The 20967-nt window shown below is 44.4% G+C and overlaps 1 protein-coding gene across 1 annotated transcript in view; it reads left to right on the forward strand.

Annotated features, from left to right (window-relative positions):
- SDCCAG8 (SHH signaling and ciliogenesis regulator SDCCAG8) overlaps positions 1-20967 on the forward strand; it is a 135929-nt gene that overhangs the window by 38023 nt on the left and 76939 nt on the right. Inside the window, 1 exon segment of the mRNA XM_029047025.2 lies at positions 3891-4007. Coding sequence (XP_028902858.1) covers positions 3891-4007 — 117 coding nt within the window.

Here is a 20967-nt window from a genome sequence, read left to right on the forward strand (position 1 = left end):
GCCATTTTGTTGTAGTTCGTTTTGACCAGCTGCCATCCAGTCTTCATAGTACGCCAACATTTGAATATTTACAGCTTTAAAAACATGATTAATATTTTCACAGCAAGCATATTCCTCGCAGGAACAGAAAATATGTTTCTGCACTCTGAATCATACTCTCGGAATTAGAGAAATAGACTTGAGAAGTTAGAAGTCTAGGGATTTATTCCCGTCACTCTCATCGACTTTCTGTCGGCTTTGACTAGACCCTTAGCGTGTTTCTCCTCCACGATGTGATTTGCCTCTATTTATCGAAACTGGTATCCAGATTAATAAGGTTAATAAGAATCAAAGGGGCTCTTGGATTCATTAAATAGCTGCACTAGTACAACTCAAGAATGGTCATCTTTATATTAACGAAGTTATTTTGATGAGACTACGACAGCTTTTCTTGATTAAGGTGTACCTCATTATACTGCCTTAGCTTTCCCTCTCCGACCTCGTTTTGTTTATGTGGTGGATAATTCAGATTTAAATTAACGTCCTTGATAGTCTGAAAATTTGCCCTCAGCCTCCCTTGCCAAGTTGCCCTAAAATGGACCGGTAGCCTTTAGTATGTGTTTGCTTTCACAGTTCAGAGCGTGGCATCCCTCTAAGACTGTAAGCTCGCTATGGGCAGGGAACGTATCCACTAATTGAGAAGCAGCGTGGCTCAGTGGAAAGAGCCCGGGCCTGGGAGTCAGAGGTCATGGGTTTGAATCCCGGCTCTGCCCCTTGTCAGCTGTGTGACTGTGGGCAAGTCACTTCACTTCTCTGTGCCTCAGTTACCTCATCTGTAAAATGGGGATTGACTGTGAGCCTCACGTGGGACAATCTGATTACCTTGTATCTACCCCAGCGCTTAGAACAGTGCTCTGCACATAGTAAGCGCTTAACAAATACCAACATTATTAATTCTTTTGTATTATAGTGTCCCAAGGGCTTAGCACAGTGCTCTGCACACATAGTAAATGCTCAGTAAACGCCACTGATTGATTGATTAATTCAACAAATACTGCCCTTACTGCTTGCAGAGCCAGTTCCCTTAAAACCTGCCTGCCTTTACTCCATCGAATATGATCAGGTTTGACTGACGAGTGAGTGAGACACATGAGAGTAACTCCTTCACAACGAGACGCAATGAGACCTCATTTTTTCACCAGTCATTGGTATTTATCGAGCGCTTACTGCGTACAGAGCAGACCGAGTGCTTGAGAAAATTCAGTAGAGAAAAGATGCTATGATCCCCGCCCCCAAGGAACTTACCTTCTACAAGGGCCTTCTTCAGCAGCAGCTGATTGCAGTGTCCTCGTCTGCTTCGCGTGGCATCGGTGAAGGAAGCAGAAACATCCAGTCGGAGATTCCCGCTGAGCTTAGATGGCACGCTTTTTTCCAGATCCTGTCGTCTTGCCTTGCATGTAAAGGTGACATGGCATAGGCTTCGCATGGGGCTGGTGGTCACCGAGGAGAGCTGTGGGTGCTGCTGCATCACTGGGGAGAGCCGCGGTGACCGCTGCATCCCCGAGAGCCGCTGTCGCTGACCCATCACCGAGAAGAGTCAGGCGACCTGGCCTCCTCACACCCTGAAGGGGGTGGCCAACCCGACCCCGAGGCCATTTGACTCTGTTCCCGAGCTTCCTCTGAGTCTCCTCTGGGAGAGACAGAAAAATAGAAAAAAAGAGAGTCACAGGGTCGGGGACACTTGGACAGCCTGATGAGACCTGGGGACAGAACCCATTGTTTCGCTAATTAAAAAAAAAAAACGGATTCATTTTGGGCTCTCGCTCCACACCCTACACCTCAGTGTAAAGAAAAGGAGACCCGCAATTAATTGCTTTAATGGTGGAATGTTGCCAAAATGCATGTCCTAATTTGGCTGGAAACTCACTGAGATCACATACACATTTGAACACCCGACATAATTATGCGAGGCAGTGAAAAGGGATGCATGCAAGTGTATTCTTTCTAGAAAAGCAAGAATTTTTTTTCCAGTTTTAATGCCTAGGGACAATGAGGAACATCTTCCCTAATAATCCCCTCCCCACCTCTCCACACCACCCCCACAATCTGTCCTTTTCAGCTCTACACTTTCTGAGCTCTCTCTTTAATGAGTTAGTGTTTTTCCAACTTGCGTTACTTCCCAATAGTAGGACTACGAAGCTTCTTGCTTTAATAGATGGAACTTTTGCAATGAGTCTGTCCAGCGGTAGCACATTGAAAACCTTTGTCAGATCACAAACGGTATTCTCAATGGCTACGTTTTGGCCTTTTAAATTTCCATCTGGGAATTTCCTAAGGGCCGGAGACAATGATTCTCCGTTCTACATCCTCCTCCTCGAATCTTAACCTAAGGGAGTGTATTTGCTGTGGGCCGAACTTCTGAAAATAAGTGTATTTGTCGTATATTTAGCTTCTGAAAAGAACATTTACTTTGACTCTGGGAAAAATGTATAGGACTTTTAAGGATAGGACCCATAAATCCAAAATGGGAAAAGCAGTCCTCCTCAGACATCTTCTAAAAATTTCACATTTTGAGGAATTCGAAACTTGAATTTCAGCCAAAAGTAGAATTGGTTGGAAATTAAATTATTACTCTAATCTGAAAAAAGTCAAAATATTTTAGAATTCAACAATTGCCCTAACAGTCCCATAAATGTAACAATAATTTTCATAAGTAGATCATATTTTCTGAGGGCTCACTATGTGCTCACTATGTGCGGGGCACTTGGGCAGTTGTGTGGGGCACAACTCAACAATATGACAGACACATTGCCTGCCTACAGCGAGCTTAAAGTCTATAAGGGGAGACACACATTAATAGAAATAATGTACGTAAGGTCTGTGGGGCTGGGTGACACAGAAGGAAATGGAAAAAGAGGAAATGAAAGTTTAAGGAAGGCCTCTTGGAGGAGATGTGCCTTCAATAAGGCTTTGAGGGCGGGGACAGTCATTGTCAGAAAAGAAGAGGGAGGGCGTTCCGTGCCAGAGGCAGGAGGTGGGCGAGAGGTCGGTGACAAGATAGACGAGATCGAGGTACAGTGGGTAGGTTGGCATTAGAGAAGCAGAGTGTGGATGCTGGGTTGTAGTGCCCAAATAATTTTCCTTTTTCTTCTTTGCCACAAAAATTTTAAATGATGTATTTATTCAGTTCAAAATCTGGATGTCCCTCTATCCGTGTCCTCGAAAGCCTAAGGCTATGAAACACACATAGATAAATACGGCATGAAGGGAAATTTACTTTTAAGAAAGAAAATAAGTGCAATTTCTTTGAGGCTCTCCATTTTCTTTTTGGTGTCATAGTTGTTGTGATTGCTGAGAAGAACATTGGAGAAAACTTCCAAAAACTGTCAGGCAGATTCTGTGGTCGGCTGTATTCTTAAGAATTTAAGAATGACCGAAGTGCATTAATGTCGTAGACCAATGGCTCATCCAGTCCCGAAATCCACCTAACAGCAGCATTAATATGTTAGAAGGAAGCACGGGATGCAGATAGACTGTAATTTCCCGGGGAAATATAGCCCGCCGAAAGTGAAGCTCTTATCTATAAATGACAGCCTTGAGAATTCCAGTTCGAGTTCAAAGGATAACCTCTGAAGTTCACGGAATTCAAAATGGTCTAGGACAAGTGGTACGAAGTACCACTTCTCGCGGGGTGGCCGCTAGCAGGATCAGAGATTCAAGTGCCGGGTACATGACAGCCGGTGAATGGCAAGTGACAGGATAAATGCGGGGAGTTAGCGAACCTGTCCCGTCTCTCCGAGCTGGATAATGCACGCGGCATTAAATTTGAAACTACCTCCAGAGGGCACCAAGAGATCTGATTGTTCCATTCCGGGGTCTCCGGCTCATATCTTCCCCCTCTGATCTAACAGGTGTGTGGAGAAATGCGCTACCAGCTGAATCAAGCCCAGCTGAAGAGGGACGAGGCCGAAAAGGAGCACAGAGAATACAGAACGAAGACTCTAAGGGAGCTTGAAATGAAAGACCAGGTAAGAAATGGTACAGGCATCACTCTGTAGTCATTAAAGCCCCGACTACCGTTCGATCTCGAGTGAGAATTTCTCGTTTTCCCAAGGCGGACCGTTTCTTCTCTACAGTTCAGTTCCAAGCTAATGGCGACAAGCCAGTTAGGACTATTAAAGAAAGATGGCGAACCTGGGGAATTCTTTTCATCCCTGAAAAGGTGCAGTAGCACATAGTTACAGCACTTTTGTCATCCCGTCTTTTCCCACCAAAAGTGTGGACACCACCCTGCTCTGTACAGTTCGTATAAAATGTGCTTTTGGCCCGACCTAACGGATAGAGCCTGGGCCTGGCGGTCAGAAGGACCTGGGTTCTAATCCCCGCGCCATCCCTTGTCTGCTGCGTGACTTTGGGCTAGAAGCGTCTGCCTGCATGGCTGACTTGGAAGAGCAAAATAGCAATTGTTCTTCAGTCTCTCGGCCGTGACCGACCTTCTGGATAAGAAAAATGGTGATGAAGACTGTGAGCCTCGGGTGGGACAGACTGTGAACTCTTGATGGGCAGGGAATGTGTCAGTTATATTGCTATATTGTACTCTCCTAAGCTCTTAGTGCAGGGCTCTGCAGAAGCAGCATGGTTAGTGGATAGAGCACAGGTCTGGGAATCAGAAGGACCTGGGTTCTAATCCTGGCTCCGCTATTTAGACAAATCACTTCATTTCTCTGCGCCTCAGTTCCTTCATCTATAAAATGGGGATGAAGACTGTGAGCCCCATGTGGGACAGGGACTATGTTCAACCTGATTAGCTTGTATCTACCCCAGCATTTAGAACAGCGCCTGACACAGAGTAAGTACTTAACAAATATCATTATTATTATTATTATTATAGTAAACATACAATAAATATGATTGATTGACAGGGACTGTGTCCAATCTGATTTGCTTGTATCCACCCCAGCGCTTAACACAGTGCCTGGGGTACAGTAAGTGCTTAACAAATGCCACGGTTATTATTATTATTATTATGTACATTTACAGATTCGGACTCAACTCTTAGATTCCGTTGGGGCCCTGTGCAGCCACGCAGATGAAGAGAAACCATATTAATGTGAATTGTGAACATAAATGCCAGGAATTGGAAGTAGCCAACTTCATCTTTAGACTAAAAGTTTCAAATGTGTAAGACAAAACGAGGCGGTAGGTAAATATGTCAGTCAGATTGATGGCTGGCAGTGTCAACACCAATTTAGCTACTTTGATAAGCACAGAACGCTTTCGCACTGGAAGCCGGAAAGCCGACCACGAATCGGTGATTTTTGTCACATCTTTCAGTTGCGTTTGTTAGCTTGGGCAGTCTTAATCCCCTCAGATGAAGCGAGGTTTACATTGAGAGACTCTATGGGCTAACTTTTGCTTCACACACTCTGTGTTTTTAGGACAATCTATTTGAGGCACACACCACCATTCTTATATACACATTTATATAAAGACCCGGCCCGGTGGAATTTAACTTTAAAAAAGGTCAGGTGACAAAATAACCATTTTAGCCTCTTAAAAGGAGGTGCTCTCTCGTTGTTGGCATTTTAAAAGAAAAACCGAAATTCGAAATTTGTAATCAAATTTCGACACCAATATAAGAATAACAAATGTTTTCCTGGTTATGCTGTCAACTATTTTCTACCCAAAAACAATTAACAGTGATTAAAAAAGACAAGTAAAACACCTGAGAGGAAATTACTTAAAACTAGAAAGGAATGTCATCAAGAAAATTTTCAATCTTAAAATGAATTCTGAAATCTCTGCCTTGGAAGTCGAGCACGTTAGAAAGGCAAACCTAATAAAATCCTTTTATGGACCAATCAAACCGTGGAATTTATTGAGTGCTTTCTGTGTGCAGAGCAATATGAATTGGTAGAGAGAACTTGGAGAGAACAATATAAATTGGTAGACACGTTTCCTGCCTACCAGGAGCTTACAGTCTCGAGGGGGAGACAGACTTTAAATAAATTATGGATTTATACATTGCAGCGTGTAAGTCAAAAATGATTCAATCGTTCTACACGCTCCATAGATCCATATGGAAGAAAAGATTCTATTTTAATGTAGGATTCTGTTGCCCACCGAGGTGATGTTACCAACCAAAGGGGTCTTTTTACCGAGACCTTAAAGCGTTGGGCCCCAGAATTGAAGGCAAACAAGTCTTCGTTCTTGACAGATTTTGCTCAGCCTGAATCTTTTTCGGCAAACTCGTATAGAGAGAAGTGTGCATTCCAGCAATTTAAGAAGCATTTTATATTGTTCGTCTTGTTCTCTAGCATACCCCAGGGATGGTATTCGGGACTAACTGGAAAACACATAGCTTAGAAAATTCCCAAATTTACCATCAGGAATATGTTTCTTTAAAACGTGTGGGGAAGAAAAGCACCATAGGAGCAATTAAGGGCGCAAAAGCGATTAGTGACCTAATCCCAGATTTAGCACTGTATTCTTGGTAGAGCCAGGTCTCGTCGCCCAGCTTCTCCTGCTTCTATTTGCTGAATTCTCAAAGAACGTGAGCTCTCCGATGCTTCCCGCTGATTACACGGAAGGTCAGCCAACGTAGTTCGAGCAAGAATTTCCATCTTCCCAGGAGTTGTCCGTTAATCAGGACGGTCAGTTCCGTCCACCTTGGGCTCCGGAATGTAAATAAAACATACCGTTACCCTGTGTAAACATTCCCGATCAACGGGCTGTTTGGGGAAGGGGCGGGGGAGGTAGAAGAGTCTCCCTTCATGGCTGACTTGGAAGAGCAAAACAGCAATTGTTCTTCAGTCTCTCAGCCATGACCTGACCTTCTGGATAAGAATCCAGTCTGCTGCTTTTCCCCCGGCCACCATCTGCACACGAGAGAGAAGTGCACTTTTCAAAACCGGACACCTGATTGCTTTTCCGAACCGCTGATGCCAAAGGAAGATGAAATCTCTACATTCCTATCCTGTTCCGAAGGCTAGAAGTCGAGAAGCAGAACAGTACCACGATGTGGTGGAGAGGGGCATAGGCAAACAGGAGGCATTTCATTAGGAAAAGAAAAAACAAGCAAGGATGGGATTGTCAGTTCTTGGCAGAGAATAAACCTAACAAAAACATAGAAGCTCATTATGGGCAAGGGATGTTTCTGCTAATTCCGTTGTATCATACTCTCCCAATCGCTCAGTACGGAGTCTGCACATAGTAAGCGCTCAATAGATGCCGTCGATTGACTGAGTGAGGCCGAAGGGGAAACGGAGTGCATCGCGCGCGAGGTAGTGAGAGTCGGGACCCGAAGCTCCAAACGGTTCCTTTTTGAAAACTGTGCTAATCACAACTTAACTGAACACATTTTTGGGTCTCTTTAGCCTAAGCCACGTTTGTTTGCATCAGCCTCTCGTGTGCCGTGAATGCTGCTGCAATGTGGCTGAAATTGCACAGTGGGAGTGAACCGTAGTCATTCACAAAGAGAGGTTGTAATTTTCTTATTACATGATGAGCTTTTGGGGGGGAAATATTAAATTTCCCATGTTTACACCAATATTCAAGAGAATCGTTTGTTTACCCAAATTATGGATGCATCATTGAATTCAGGAAATCAGTAACCCGTTTTGGAACACCCACATTCATCTACGCATTTTCAGGAAACTTGCTTTCGCGGATACAAAAGGGATTGGAGAAAGAGAGTTTGGCGTTTCGTTATTTCAGCGGGAAGTTTGACTGCAATTTTTCTGATACCTATCACGTGTTTTCACAGTGCAGCACGTTCATTCGTACCTTGCCTTCCGAAACAACCTGAAGGGGTGTTGGTGTGAGTTCCCCATTGGGTGGAGGCTAGGAATCAGATAGGTGAGAGAGGAATCTCAGAGCATTTAGGTAGTCGGTGACAGAGCTGAGATGACAGCTCAAAGCTTTAGGTTTAGTTTAGGTTGCTGGTCCACACTCCCCTTTGAAGTCCCAAAATAACCTCTTCGTTCCTTTTTTTAACGGTATTTGAATGGTATTTTAACTGAGGCCCACTTCTCTGAACCTATTATCTCATCTGGAAAATGGGAATTAAGACCGTGAGCCCCACGTAGGACAGGGACTGTGTCCAGCCTGATTAGTTTGTATCTTATATCTCCCTCCTCGTATTGGACGGGTATTTGCTCTCCCCCACTTCAAAGCCTTATTCAAAGCACATCTCCTCCAAGAAGCCTTTCCTGACTAAGCCCTCCACTCCTTTTCTCCCTCTCCCTTCTTCGTCACCCTTACTTGCTCCCTTCGTTAATCCTCCCTCCCATCCCCACAGTACATACGTATATATTGTAATTTATTTATTTAAATTAATATCCGTCTCCCCTCTAGACTACGCGTTCGTTGTGGGCAGGGAATGTATCTGTATGTTGTTGTAGTGTACTCTCCCAAGTGCTTAGTACAATGCTTTGCACACAGTAAGCACTCAATAAATACAATGGAATGAATTTATTCAATAGTATTTACTGAGCGCTTAATATGTGCAGAGCACTGTACCAAGTGCTTGGAGTGCACAATTGGGCAACAGATAGAGACAATCCCTGCCCATAATGGGCTCCCAGTCTATGAAAGAATGAATCTGCCCCAGCGCTTAGTACAGTGCCTGGTTCATAGTAAGCGCTTAACCAACACCACAGTTATCATCATCATCAATTGATGGATTGACTCACCTCCCAAAAAATCCACCCTCTTTCCTCTCCACCCTCCCCAAATGAAAACTTGGCACATGGACTTTAAGCTGTCCCAAGATGAAAGAGTAACGATGCTCTCTTTCGACCGTCATCCAAAACACACTGCTTCACTTTGAAGCTCCCTGGTTTGCACCTGTAGCTTTAATGCTCTCCGTAATACAAATCTGTGGCTCCAGTCTAACTCTGGCCTCAGGGTGGCGCGATGAAAAACAACTGTGGGCTCAACGTGGATAAACGGATCGAATTTACCAGCAATTACGGACTGAAAGAGCACGTCTCCACATTCGGAAGGCCCCGTCAAATGCTGTCTGGTGTTCGAAATGCGTTCCCGATTGTTCTGCTCTAACACATTTTCATTATACAGTCTGATTGTAATGCAGTGGAAGTATTAGGAGATGTTCCTCCCACAACATGAGGCTGTCCTGGTATATCGTCGGCAGTGGTATTTATCGAGCGCTTACCTTGTGCTGAGCACTGTATTATGCTCTTGGAAGAGTGCGGTACAAGAGAGTTGGTAGGCATGATCCCTGCCCACAGTGAGCTTATGATGTAGAGGGGGAGACGGACATCGACGTATATAAATAAATTACGGCTATGTACGTTAAGTGTCGTGGAACTGAGGGAGGGGTGAAAAAAAGGAAAAAGGGATCAAATCCAAGTGAAAGGGTGACACAGAAGGGAGCGGGAGAGGAGGAAATGAGGGCTTAGTCAGAGGAGACCTCTTGGAAGAGGTGTGCCTTCAATAAGGCTTTGAATAAGCTTTTATTCTAGTCTACCACAAGCATGTTAATGAATGCAGTCAAATATGCTTCGAATCAGCCCTCCAGCCTGGCCCTAACATTTTTCGGAGGCAGAACCTCAAACAGAAATAAGTTCCTTTTGCCTTCTCACAGGTCTTTTTATTTGTTAAGCGCTTACTATGTGCCAGGCACTGTTACTAAGCTCTAGAGCAGATACAAGCTAATCAGGTTGGACACAGTCCAGGTCCCAGGTGGGGCTCACAGTCTTAATCCCCGTTCCCCAGATGAGGTAATTGAGGCCCAGAGAAGTGAAGTGACTTGCCCGAGGTCACACAACAGACAAGTGGAGGAGCCTGGATTAGAACCCAGGTCTTTCTGACTCTCAGGAACATGCGCTTTCCACTAGGCCGCAATGCTTCTCTATCACAAAGCAGTTTCCCAGCTACTTCAGGAAGCCAAAACACCCATGTGGCCACTTGGCATGGCCTCTGGTCCTGGGGGCATGGTGCCAGCCAGGGTGGGAATGGCTCATCTCTTGCCTCCACCCCACCCTAATGTGCGCAGGGTTCTGATCCCGATGACAGTCGGAACAAACCAAGCTCATACGAATCACCGCTACTGTGTTTGAAATAGCCAAAGAAAGAAAGGTTCCCGATTCTGCTACCGAAATACTTGACATAGAATTTTAATCCTACCTGTAGGATTTGTGCAATTCCAGACAAATAAACAAGGAATTCATCAATCTCCCAGAGTCATCTTTATTATAAATTCATCTTTATTATAAATTCATGGAAATCTGAGAGGAATGGTGAAATCAATCAATTGTGTTCAGTGAGCACGTACTCTCCCAAGAGCTTAGCACAGTGACCTGCACAGAGTAAGCGCTCAATAAATACAAGTGATTGATTCCTTCTTTAAGAAAGGATACTATTTAAGTGCTTATTTTGTACGGAGCACTGAGGTAGATACAAGCGAATCAGGTTCGACATAGTTCAGGTCCTGTGTGGGGCTCACATTCTCAATGCCCATTTTACAGACGAGGTGAGTGAGGCCCAGAAAAATTAAGTGACTTGCCCAAGGTCACACAATAGACATTAGAACTCAAGTCCTCTGACTCCCATCCCGTGCTCTTTCCACTAGACCACACTGCATCTCTCTTTCTGTTTAGGTTTACAAGCTGCTAGTTGCATTTCAGATGTTCCTTTGAAAAACGGTTTGACGTGACGCTTATTTCTTATGTGGGTTGCTGCATAGCCCGATTAACAATGCTTTACTACCATAAACGCCTTACTGAATCAGATTTTCTGGAGATAATATTTTATTGTGAGACCTGAAAATCCCAGGTACTCACCTGTTTTCTCATCAGCCAGCAAGGCCCAGTTCATTCATTTTGGCGCAATTTAATTAAAATAGTTTCCAGAGAAGTTCCGGGACTCATTCTCCTAAGACCAAGATCTATGTGAATCTCACTGGCTTTCAGAAAGCAGTGTGGCCTAATGGAAAGATCAAGGATCTGGGAGTCAGGAGGGCCTGGGTTCTAATCCCGGCTTCTTCACTTGTCTGCTGTGTGACCTTGGGTAAATCGCTTCTGTGTGTTTCAGTTTCCTCAACTGTAAAATGGGGATCCATCCCAGTGCTTAGAACATAGTTTGACACAAAATAAGCACGTAACAAATGCCGTAAAAAAGTGGTATTTCCAAAGTCAAAGGAGTTCCCCGCTATTATAGACGTGTAAGGTTTTGTCCTAGATCCTGAAAGTTAGAACCAAATGCACAAATTAGCTGCAATTCAAGTTTTTGTTTCCAGACCTTTGATGTACCCACAGGAATAATAACGGTATTTGTTAAGTGCTTACTCTGTGCCAAGCACTGTCCTAAGCACAAAGTAAATACAAGTCAATCAGGTTGGACTCGATCCCTGTCCCGCATGGGGCCCCTAAACTAAGTAGGAAGGAGAACAGATATCGAATCCCCGTTTTCAGATGCGGAAACTGCCGCACAGAGAAGTTAAGGGAGTCGCCCAAAGTAGCACAGCAAGTCAGCGGGGGAGTCGAGATTAGAACCCACGTCCTCTGACTCCCGAGCCTGTGCTCTTTCCATTAGGCCATGCTGCTTCTATAAAATGGGGGTAAGGTGTGTCTTGAGAGGAATCCCGATACATATCGAGCTAAGGATCTGGGAAACATTTTTTTCCACTTTAACATTCTGGACCCCTTTTTAAGTCTGTGCCGTAAATACCGTACAGTGTTTTACCTTTCCCGTTCACATATTTTCGGGAAACGATGTAGGCCGGATCCGTGTAGGACAAACCTAACAGCAGGTTTTGAAAATTTCATGGGTTCCATCTGTGCATTAATGGCACTACCATTATCTCACTCAGCTGGTGAACATTATGGGGATTCGATAATAGTGCTTTTTGTCAGAATTCAACGTGGTAAGGCTGAAAAGTGCTAGAGTGAGTTCGTGCAGACAGGGTATCCCTTTTTTTTTTCCATGACACTGCTTCCTGGAACACACAACCAAACTGGTCTGCGAATTGACTGGATTGACTCGTCTCTAGACCGTAAGCTCGTTGTGGGCAGCGAGCAGGGATGTCAGTTCATTGTTGTATCGTACTCTCCCAAGCTCTTAGTACAGTGCTCTGCACACAGTGAGCACTCCATAAATACGATTGAATGAATGAATGGACAGTTCTCCTTCCCTTCAACCCACCGGCACGCTTCGTAGACTTTGGGGACCATTCTGAGATCCCCGCAAGGATGGTGGCAAGATGGAAAGGCCAAAGCTAGAGGGTAGATCACAATGAAATAAAGGCACTAATCAGAAGGTCATCCTGAGAGATTAGAGTCCAAAAATAAGAGTGACGAGAACAGTAATAATTACTGTGGTATTTGTTAAGTGCTTACTAGGCGCCGAGCACTGCGCTGAACTCTGGGGAAGATACAAAGACTATCAGGTGAGATTCAGTCCCTGTCCCACATGGGGCTCACGGTCTGAACAGGATGGGGAACCGGTATTGAATCCCTGTTGAGGTAACTGAGGCACGGGGAAGTGAAGTGACTTGCCCAAGGTCACACAGGCAGGTGGTGGATTGGGAATTAGAACCCAGGTCCTCTGACTGTCAGGCCCGTGCTCTTTGCCTAGGCCATGCCGTTGGAAAGACAGTGATATTTGTCTCCGAAATGTGAATTTTGGAACTTAATCCCAATCCCTGTTGCTGTTCAAATGTTCCTTAAAAGTAGGAACTTTGAGCAGATTCGTGTCCAATCTTCTCTTGGCGTACGTAGATGCAGCCATCGCTTGTATACTCAGCATTTATCTTCCAATTGAAAATGTATATACCTGTCTACCTTCAGAAAACACATTTCTCCAAACCTCACTTTCTAATTTTTTTTCACTCCTCTAACGAAGCACTGAACTGGACACTTGGACCTATCAATCAGTCAATCGTTGGTATTAATTGAGCACCTACTACGGACAGAGCACTGTACTAAGCACTTGGGAGAGTCCAGTGCAACAGAATTAGCAGAAGCGTGAGGGACAAAGACGTGGTCCCCGGCCTCAAGAAGCTTCCAGTGGGCTGAGAGCGACAGGCAGGGGAAATTGTATTTGCTGATTGTGAGCAGGAGGAAGAGTATAGTTGGTAACTACAGGAGCATGGAAAATTGAATATACGAACGGAGTACTTCTAATGCCAAGGGTCGTAGTTGACATTTCATGGCTAGGGACAATGGAAATTAGTTGGGAATTCCTCCTGGAGACGGTGGCTTTTCAGAAGAGCGTTAAAGTCATCCGGCCAGATTTTAGGCGGGGAGAAAGGGGTCAGGGAATCGAAACAGAAGAATGATAAGAAGGTCTTCTTGAAGGAGCAACAAGATCAAGGGTTTTGGAGGCATTCAAGAGAGAGAGTCGTGAGAGGTCGTAGAGTTCTTTTTCTGCGAGGCTGCGGTACTTGGGCTCCGAATTCAGAACTCCGCCAAGGTACAGGCATTGCTCCGGAAAGATTGAGAAGCAGCGTGGCTTAGTGAAAAGAGTCAGAGTACCTGGGTTCTAATCCTGGCTCTGCCAACAACTTTGCTGTGTGACCTTGGGCAAGTCGCTTAACTTCTCCGGGCCACAGTTCTCCTGTTCTCTCTCCTACTGTGCCTGTGAGCCCCATGCAGGGCAGGGACCGTGTCCAACCTAATGAACTTGTTTCCACCTCATTGCTTAGAACAGTGTTTGACATATAGTAAGCGCTTAATAAATACCGTAAAAAAAATGTGCGTGGGGAAAAATGGAGCAAGCTTGAGAAATAATCCCGCAATGCCCTTGACTTACAAATCCTAAGAACGATCTCCTTCGTAAGTGAGATCAGTCGATCAGTCAGTCGGTCACTGGTATTAATGGAGCGTGTGCGGAGCACTGTACTGAGTGCTTGGGAGTTGCCCCGACTTCACTTTGCCGAGTTTATTTAGAAACATTACACGGGGTTTGAAGTAGCTGGTGTTTTGAAAGCCCAATAGCACCACATGGTGGGTGACAAAAAATGTGAAATTGCAGTTTGGGGAAACAGCTAGAGATGTTTGCCTATTGATTTAAATAGAGACATGTTTCATGAATGTCCTACGCTTTCGAAGTATTAATTTGATCTGGTTGGCGATTTGAAACGTGATCCATTTCTGGAGCCTGAGTGTTTTGAAAATACGTTCCGTAAGCTAATACAGGCAATCGTCCGGTGGGGCCCAAATCTGAAGTGTAGAGTTAGGCTTATGTGATTGAGTTCAAATATCCAAGGCCGTTATTTGCCTAATTCTGAAGTTGGTCAGTCAGAACGGGGGCTCGGAAATGGGTTTCAGCGAGGCATTTGTTTGAGACTGGCTTTAGTCAAAATCCTTGGCCTAGGCCTACTTTGTAATCGGCTCCAGTTGGTGGAACCCCCAGATCCTATAAATGTGGGGGCCCAGAAACCCCTGGCTCCATGTTCAGACCATTTTTATGGTTCTAGACGCGGAGCTCTACGTGGGTCAGGGACTGGGTCCAACGTAATTATCTTGTATCTAGGAAGTAGCATGGCCTAGTGGATAGAACACAGGCCTGGGACTCAGAAGGACCTGGGTTCTCATCCAAGCTCCACCACTTGTCTGCTTCGTGACCTTGGAGAAGTCACTTCACTTCTCAGGGCCTCAGTTCCCTCATCTGGAAAATGGGGATGAAGACCGTGAGCCCCATGTAGGACAGGGACCGTGTCCAACCCCATTTGCTTGTATCTACCCCAGCTCTTAGAACAGTGCTTGACACACAGTAAGTGCTTAACAAATACCATCATCATCATCTTCCCCACCACTTAGAAAAGTGCTTGACACATAGGAAGTGCTTAACAAATACCATCATCATCATCATCCTCTACCCCATCACTTAGAACAGTGCTTGACACCTAGTAAGCGCTTAACAAATACTATCATTATTATTTATTCATGTATATTAATGTCTGTCTCCCCCATGATAATAATAATAATTGTGGTATTTGTTAAGTGCTTACTATGTGCCAGGCACTGTACTAAGCGCTGGGGTGGATACAAGTAAATTGGGTGGGACACACGTAGGGCTCACAAACCCCCTCAATCTCCCTCTAGACTGTGAGCTCGTTGTGGGCAGGGAATGAGTCTGCTTGTTGTTGTATCATACTCTCACTAGCACTTAGTATAGTGTTTTGGACAAAGTAAGCACTCAGCAGATACAAATGAATGAATGAATGAATTATCGTTGTTATTATTATTACCCCAGCACTTAGGAAAGTGCTGTGCACATAGCAAGCGCTTGACAAGTATCATAATTATCATGAATTTATTTTAGGGCAAATCATGATTCTGACAGACAACGGGATCCCGAGAGAGGAGGTGGGATAGACAGACGCTTCAACGGGTAGATAACCATGAACCGTCTGCCTCCCGAATCCACCCCTGCCCCAGCAGGGAATGCGTCTGTTTATTATTATATCGTAATAATAACAATAACGATGATAATTATATTTGTTAGGCACTGTACTAAGTGCTAGGGTAGATACAAGCTGATGGTGTTAGACACAGTCCCTGTCCCATATAGAACGCCCAGTCTCAATTCCCATTTTACAGATCAGGTAACTGAGGCAGAGAGAAGCCAAGTCACCTGCCCAAGGTCCCACAGCACATAAGTGACGGAGCCGGGATTAGAACCCAGGTCCTTCTGACTCCCAGGCCCATACTCTATCCACTAGGCCAACCTGCTTCTGTATTCTCCCAGACGCTTAGTACAGAGGTTTGCACACAGTAAGCGCTCAATAAATTTGATTAAATGGGAAACTCCAGGGGAGAGGAAGTCACCTAAGGAGTCAGACGAAACCTCCACCTACAGAGTTCACGGCAGACACTCTCTGTCATCTTGGTGGCCCTCGGTTGGGCGCCTCGAGTGGAACCCATGTTACTCGCCCCTAAGAGCCAGCCCCGACTTTAGGGCCCCTGGCTTAAAGGTTAAGGACTACTGATTGCCTAAGGTTGGCTCACTGATAGTAATGATGTTGATGATGATGACGATGGCATTTGTTAAGCGCTTACTTTGTGCTGGGCACTGTTCTAAGCGCTGAGGCAGATACAAGATTATCAGGTTGTGAGGCTCACAGTCTTAAGCCCCATTTTCCAGATGAGGTAACAGGCACAGAGAAGTGAAGTGACTTGCCCCAAGTCACACAGCGGGCAAGTGGCGGAGCGGGGATTAGAACTCACGACTTCTGGCTCCCAAGCCCGGGCTCTTTCCACTGAGTCACGCTGCTTCTCTAGTAGCGGTAATAGTTATGCTATCCTTCTCACTGTGCCTCGGCCTCGTCTCTCTCGCCCAAATCCTGCCTCCGGCCTGGAACGCCCTCCCTCCTCATATCTGACAGGCGATTACTCTCCCCACGCCCGATCAAAGTCTTAATGAAGTCCCATCTCCTCCAAGAGGCCTTCCCTAAGCCCTCTTTTCCTGTTCTTCAACTCCCTTCTGCATCACCCTGACTTGCTCCCTCTATTAATCCCCTCTCCAGCCCCAAAGCACTTATGCACATATCTGTAATTTATTTATATTCATGTCTGTCTCTCCCTCCAGACAGTAAGCTCATTGTGGGCAGGGACAGTGTCTGTCATATTGTTCTACTATACTCTCCCAAGCACTTAGTAAAGGGCTCCGCACACAGTAAGCTCTCAGTAAATACGATCGATTGACTGGTAGTACGATCAGTGGTATTTATTGAGCGCCTACTATGTGCAGAACACTGGACTAAGAGCTTGGGAGAGTACAGTACCTAAGAATTTGCGGAAACGTTCCCTACCCATAACAATCTCATAGTACTCTGCACAGGGTAAGTGTTCAATAGATACCATAATAATAATAATGTTGGTATTTGTTAAGCGCTTACTATGTGCAGAGCACTGTTCTAAGCGCTGGGGTAGACACAGGGGAATCACGTGGGGCTCACAGTCTTCATCCCCATTTTACAGATGAGGTAACTGAGGCACAGAGAAGTTAAGTGACTTGCCCACAGTCACACAGCTGACAAGTGGCAGAGCTGGGATTCGAACTCATGACCTCTGACTCCAAAGCCCATGCTCTTTCCACTGAGCCACGCGATATTAATGGGAGTTATTTAGCCTCTGCTGGGTGCAGAACATTGCACTGAGGGCTTAGGGAGTAGAAAATAAGCAAAGGCCACGTTCCGTGTCCACAAGGAGTTTATATTCCCTCACGAGCCATCTCTGTCCTAGTATGCCATCTTACAAATTGAACTAGTGTTTGTAAGATGTTGAGAGAATGATTTAATTCTATAAGAAGACAAGTAGCTTTAAAAATTGACTGCACATGCAGAGTTTAGTAAGACATTTTGCTTCATGACCCTTTAAAGCTGCAATATGTGCAACTGTACTCTCAAGAACAAACATTTTGCAAATTCTGTGTGGAGATAGAGAAATGGCATGTTTATTAGGTCATGGTGAAGAGTGTGATTTCTTAAGAATGTGATTTGTTATGCAGTAACACTGAATAAATAATAATAATGCTTTCTTACACAATCTAAATTTAACTTTTATGATGTTTTTTAAATGAAGTGCCTGCTACACTGTGGAGATTTTCTTTCCCAACAGATTGTTCAAGATGGATCTGTAATAATATTAATTGTGTTAATTTTATGTGATGAATATATTGATGGAAACAGTAATGTGAAATAATCGTCAAGGTTTCATGATAAAAAAATTTTCTTTAAAATATACTCAGCAACCTCAGGAATATTTGTGGGTGAGAGTGTGTGTGTGTGTGTGTGTGTGTGTGTGTGTGTGTCTCTCTCTCTACACACTCACTTTAACCAGAAACTGTAGAATGGTTTCAGATATTTTTAACTTCCAAGAAAAATCATCATCACTCAATGGGGATTTTCACGGAAATCAAATTTTCATTACGGTACCTTTAAGTTCAAATGTTTTCCTTCCAGTGTAATGATTTTGCAGCAATAGAATTAATGATTGAATTAAGTCTGCTCTGGCCTAATTATCTTCTTTGAGAGTCTGTAGAAATTGAGTCCTTCGTAGTTTTTAGTGATTCAATTGTTGCTAATTTTTAAATTGAAGAGGCCAAAGAGATGTCGGAGCAGAATATCCCGCCCTTTCGTCTAGATCTCGGCATGTAGGGTGTCATCTTGGTTCTGAGAATTCTGCCGTCCATCATAGCTATCGATGCCAAGAGATCTTCATTACACTTTGAAATGAAAATTACCATTCTCATCATCATTCTGCCCAGCAGTATTCAGTGATCTCCACGCTATATGCAGAGTACTTTACTAAGCATTGGGGAACACGTGTTGAAATTAAAGACACGGTCCTTGTCCTTGAGCAGCTTACGGTCTAATGGAGGACCCAGGCAGATGTAAATTGCCAAAAATACAATAGGTAAGCATGTGGGGAGACAAGAGGCACATGGTAAAAAACACAAGAAATCAGACAAGCAGCAAATAGGTGACATAAAATATAATAGTGCTAAGATGGATGATGGGATAAAATGTCCAGGAAAAACAGCAATTAATCAGGCAAACTCTCTTGGAGGTAGTGATTTTTTAGGAAGGCTTAGAAGGAAAGAAAGGGCATGGTTTCGCAGAGCCAAGGAGGGGGAAAAGCACAGTTTTGTTTTCGCTTCTTGGCAGATTACATCTACGGTATGTAGAGTGTCACCTTCCAAGGAAGAATGTGTATTAAGGAGACTGCTGAAGCAACGTGGTCTAATGGATAGAGCAGAGACCTGGGAGTCAGAAGGACCTGGATTCTCATCTTGGCTCTGCCACTTGTCTACTGTGTGACCTTGGGCAGGACACTTAACTTCTCTGTGCCTCAGTTACCACATCTGTAAAATGGGGGTTAAGACTGTGAGCCCCATGTAAGACACGGACTGAGTCCAACCTGATTTGCTTGTTGTATCTTCCGTAGTGCTTAACAGAGTGCCTGGCACAAAGGAAGCACTTAACAAATACTATTAAAAAAAAGTGAGGGAAACATGTCAGAGGGTGCTATAGAGGCCTTATCCTCCACCCCTGACTCTTTTGTCATCCTGCTTACACTCTGGAAGGAGTTGACTTTCTTTGGTGTTTTTAAATATACTGTTTGAATATAAACTATAATAGATGTTTTTAATTGGCTATTTCAGTACCTAGATTTGTAGATTCGGAAGGGCAGCAGAATCCTAACTTTCTGGTGCCTGAGGACCAGATCTATAAAGTTAGGGATCAATAGAGGAACAGTGTGGCCTAGTGGAAAGAGCCTGCGATTTACTCTCAGCCCTGCCAGTTGCCTGCTCTGTGACCTCGGGCAAGTCATTTAACTTCTCTGTGCCTCATTCTCATCTGCAAAACGGGCAGGCAGTATCCATTCTCCCTCTTACAAAGACTGTTAGCCCCTTGTGGGAAAGAGAATGGGACTGTGACCAAACCGATCAGCTCACATCTACCCCAGCCCTTAGAACCGTGCTTGACACAGGGTAATCGCTTAACAAATATAATCGTCGTCATCATCCAGAAACTCAACTGGATTCTAGTGCCAGCCCCTCACACTCCCGACATCGTTTTGTAGAGCTTCCATTCCATTCCCCGGAAACTTCCACACTGAGTACTCAGTACTCAGCCTATTTGCCCACCAGCCTCCTTTCCTTAGTTCTGGGAGAGGGACAAAAGGAGAATCATGATCCTGGCTTTCATTCGGTCTTATTTATTGAGCGCTTACCGTGTGCAGAGCTCCATATTAAGTGCTTGGGAGAATACAGTAGAACAATAAACAGACCTATTCCCTGCCCTCAGGGAGCAAGTTCAGAATACCTCTCAGGTAGGTTTGTTAGGGTCTTGGCTAAAAGGGCAGGGAGCCTGGAGTTAGACTGAGTTCTTTAGAGACCGTGCTGCAATCTAGAAGCCCCTTACTCAACACCCGCCAAAATCTGGATTTCTCAGATCTTGTTTATTGGGCCCTCGCATTCTCGCTGTCACTGAACTTTAGAACATTCTCGACACATTTTCTACCATCAACGCCCCCCAACACCCCTAATTTTTCAAATTATTTCGTAGTTTACCTCATGCTGAAGAATGCCATCTTTTGCCCACTTTAATAAAGAAGAAAAATCAGTGAGGGGGGAATTCTTTACCAGTTTTCTCCTGGTTTTTGCAAACAGCCAGATGGTACTACATTTCATTCATGCTCTAAGAATAAAGTCCTTTTTTTTTAACTTTGTCTCATTTAACACGTGGGTCATAAGTGCAGAATCTCCCAATTTTTTCTGTGTGAAAATTTTTTCAATTTTTATCGATTTAAAATACAGTTTAGTCAAAGTATCAGACAAAGGAATTTTTGCACACGGTAGGTTGTTGCCAAAATCAGTTCAGGAAAGTGAGATCGTTCTTGAGATAAACTGGAGTTAAAAAAAACCCTAAAGCGCCCAAAATGGAATTCCACAGAAATATTTATGTAACTCGGTGCTAAAGTGAATTTTCGAAAAACTCCAAACAAGGTGAGATCACGTCACTTTCCGTATTTCGGTGCTGACAGACTCTTTTTTCGTTGGGGGGGTTGGATTTTGCAGTCAGTTCTGGCCCTAAAAATAAACCTGAGTTGTAGGGTTCAGTTATTAGATTTTTGTACGATTTTTTTTTTCTTTCCACCCGTGAACATCTCACCATTATTGATGAAAAGCTCCTCAGTGTTCCCAATAGAAGCAGACGAGTCACCAGCTAGCAGCAAAGTGGAGTACGATCCGAGAGGTAAGCTGAGCACAGACCTAGGACTCGAGTGAACATCGTCTTTTAAATCTTAAAGAAATAACTAAAAATACAGTCCGGGGGGAGTCTCCTTGCCTAAATCAGTTATTAATTCTATAGAAGGGCATAGAACACGTGGATTTTCCGGGGCACGGTTTCACCCAACGTCTTGGTCGAGCCCCCCGGAGCTTGGGTTCGGAAGAGAGAGTCCCTTGCCTGTGATTTAGGGGTTTCTGATGACATGGTCTTCAAGAATTAACAGA

This window comes from Ornithorhynchus anatinus, chromosome 19 (genome assembly GCF_004115215.2).
Source record: "Ornithorhynchus anatinus isolate Pmale09 chromosome 19, mOrnAna1.pri.v4, whole genome shotgun sequence".
Lineage (NCBI taxonomy): Eukaryota > Metazoa > Chordata > Mammalia > Monotremata > Ornithorhynchidae > Ornithorhynchus > Ornithorhynchus anatinus.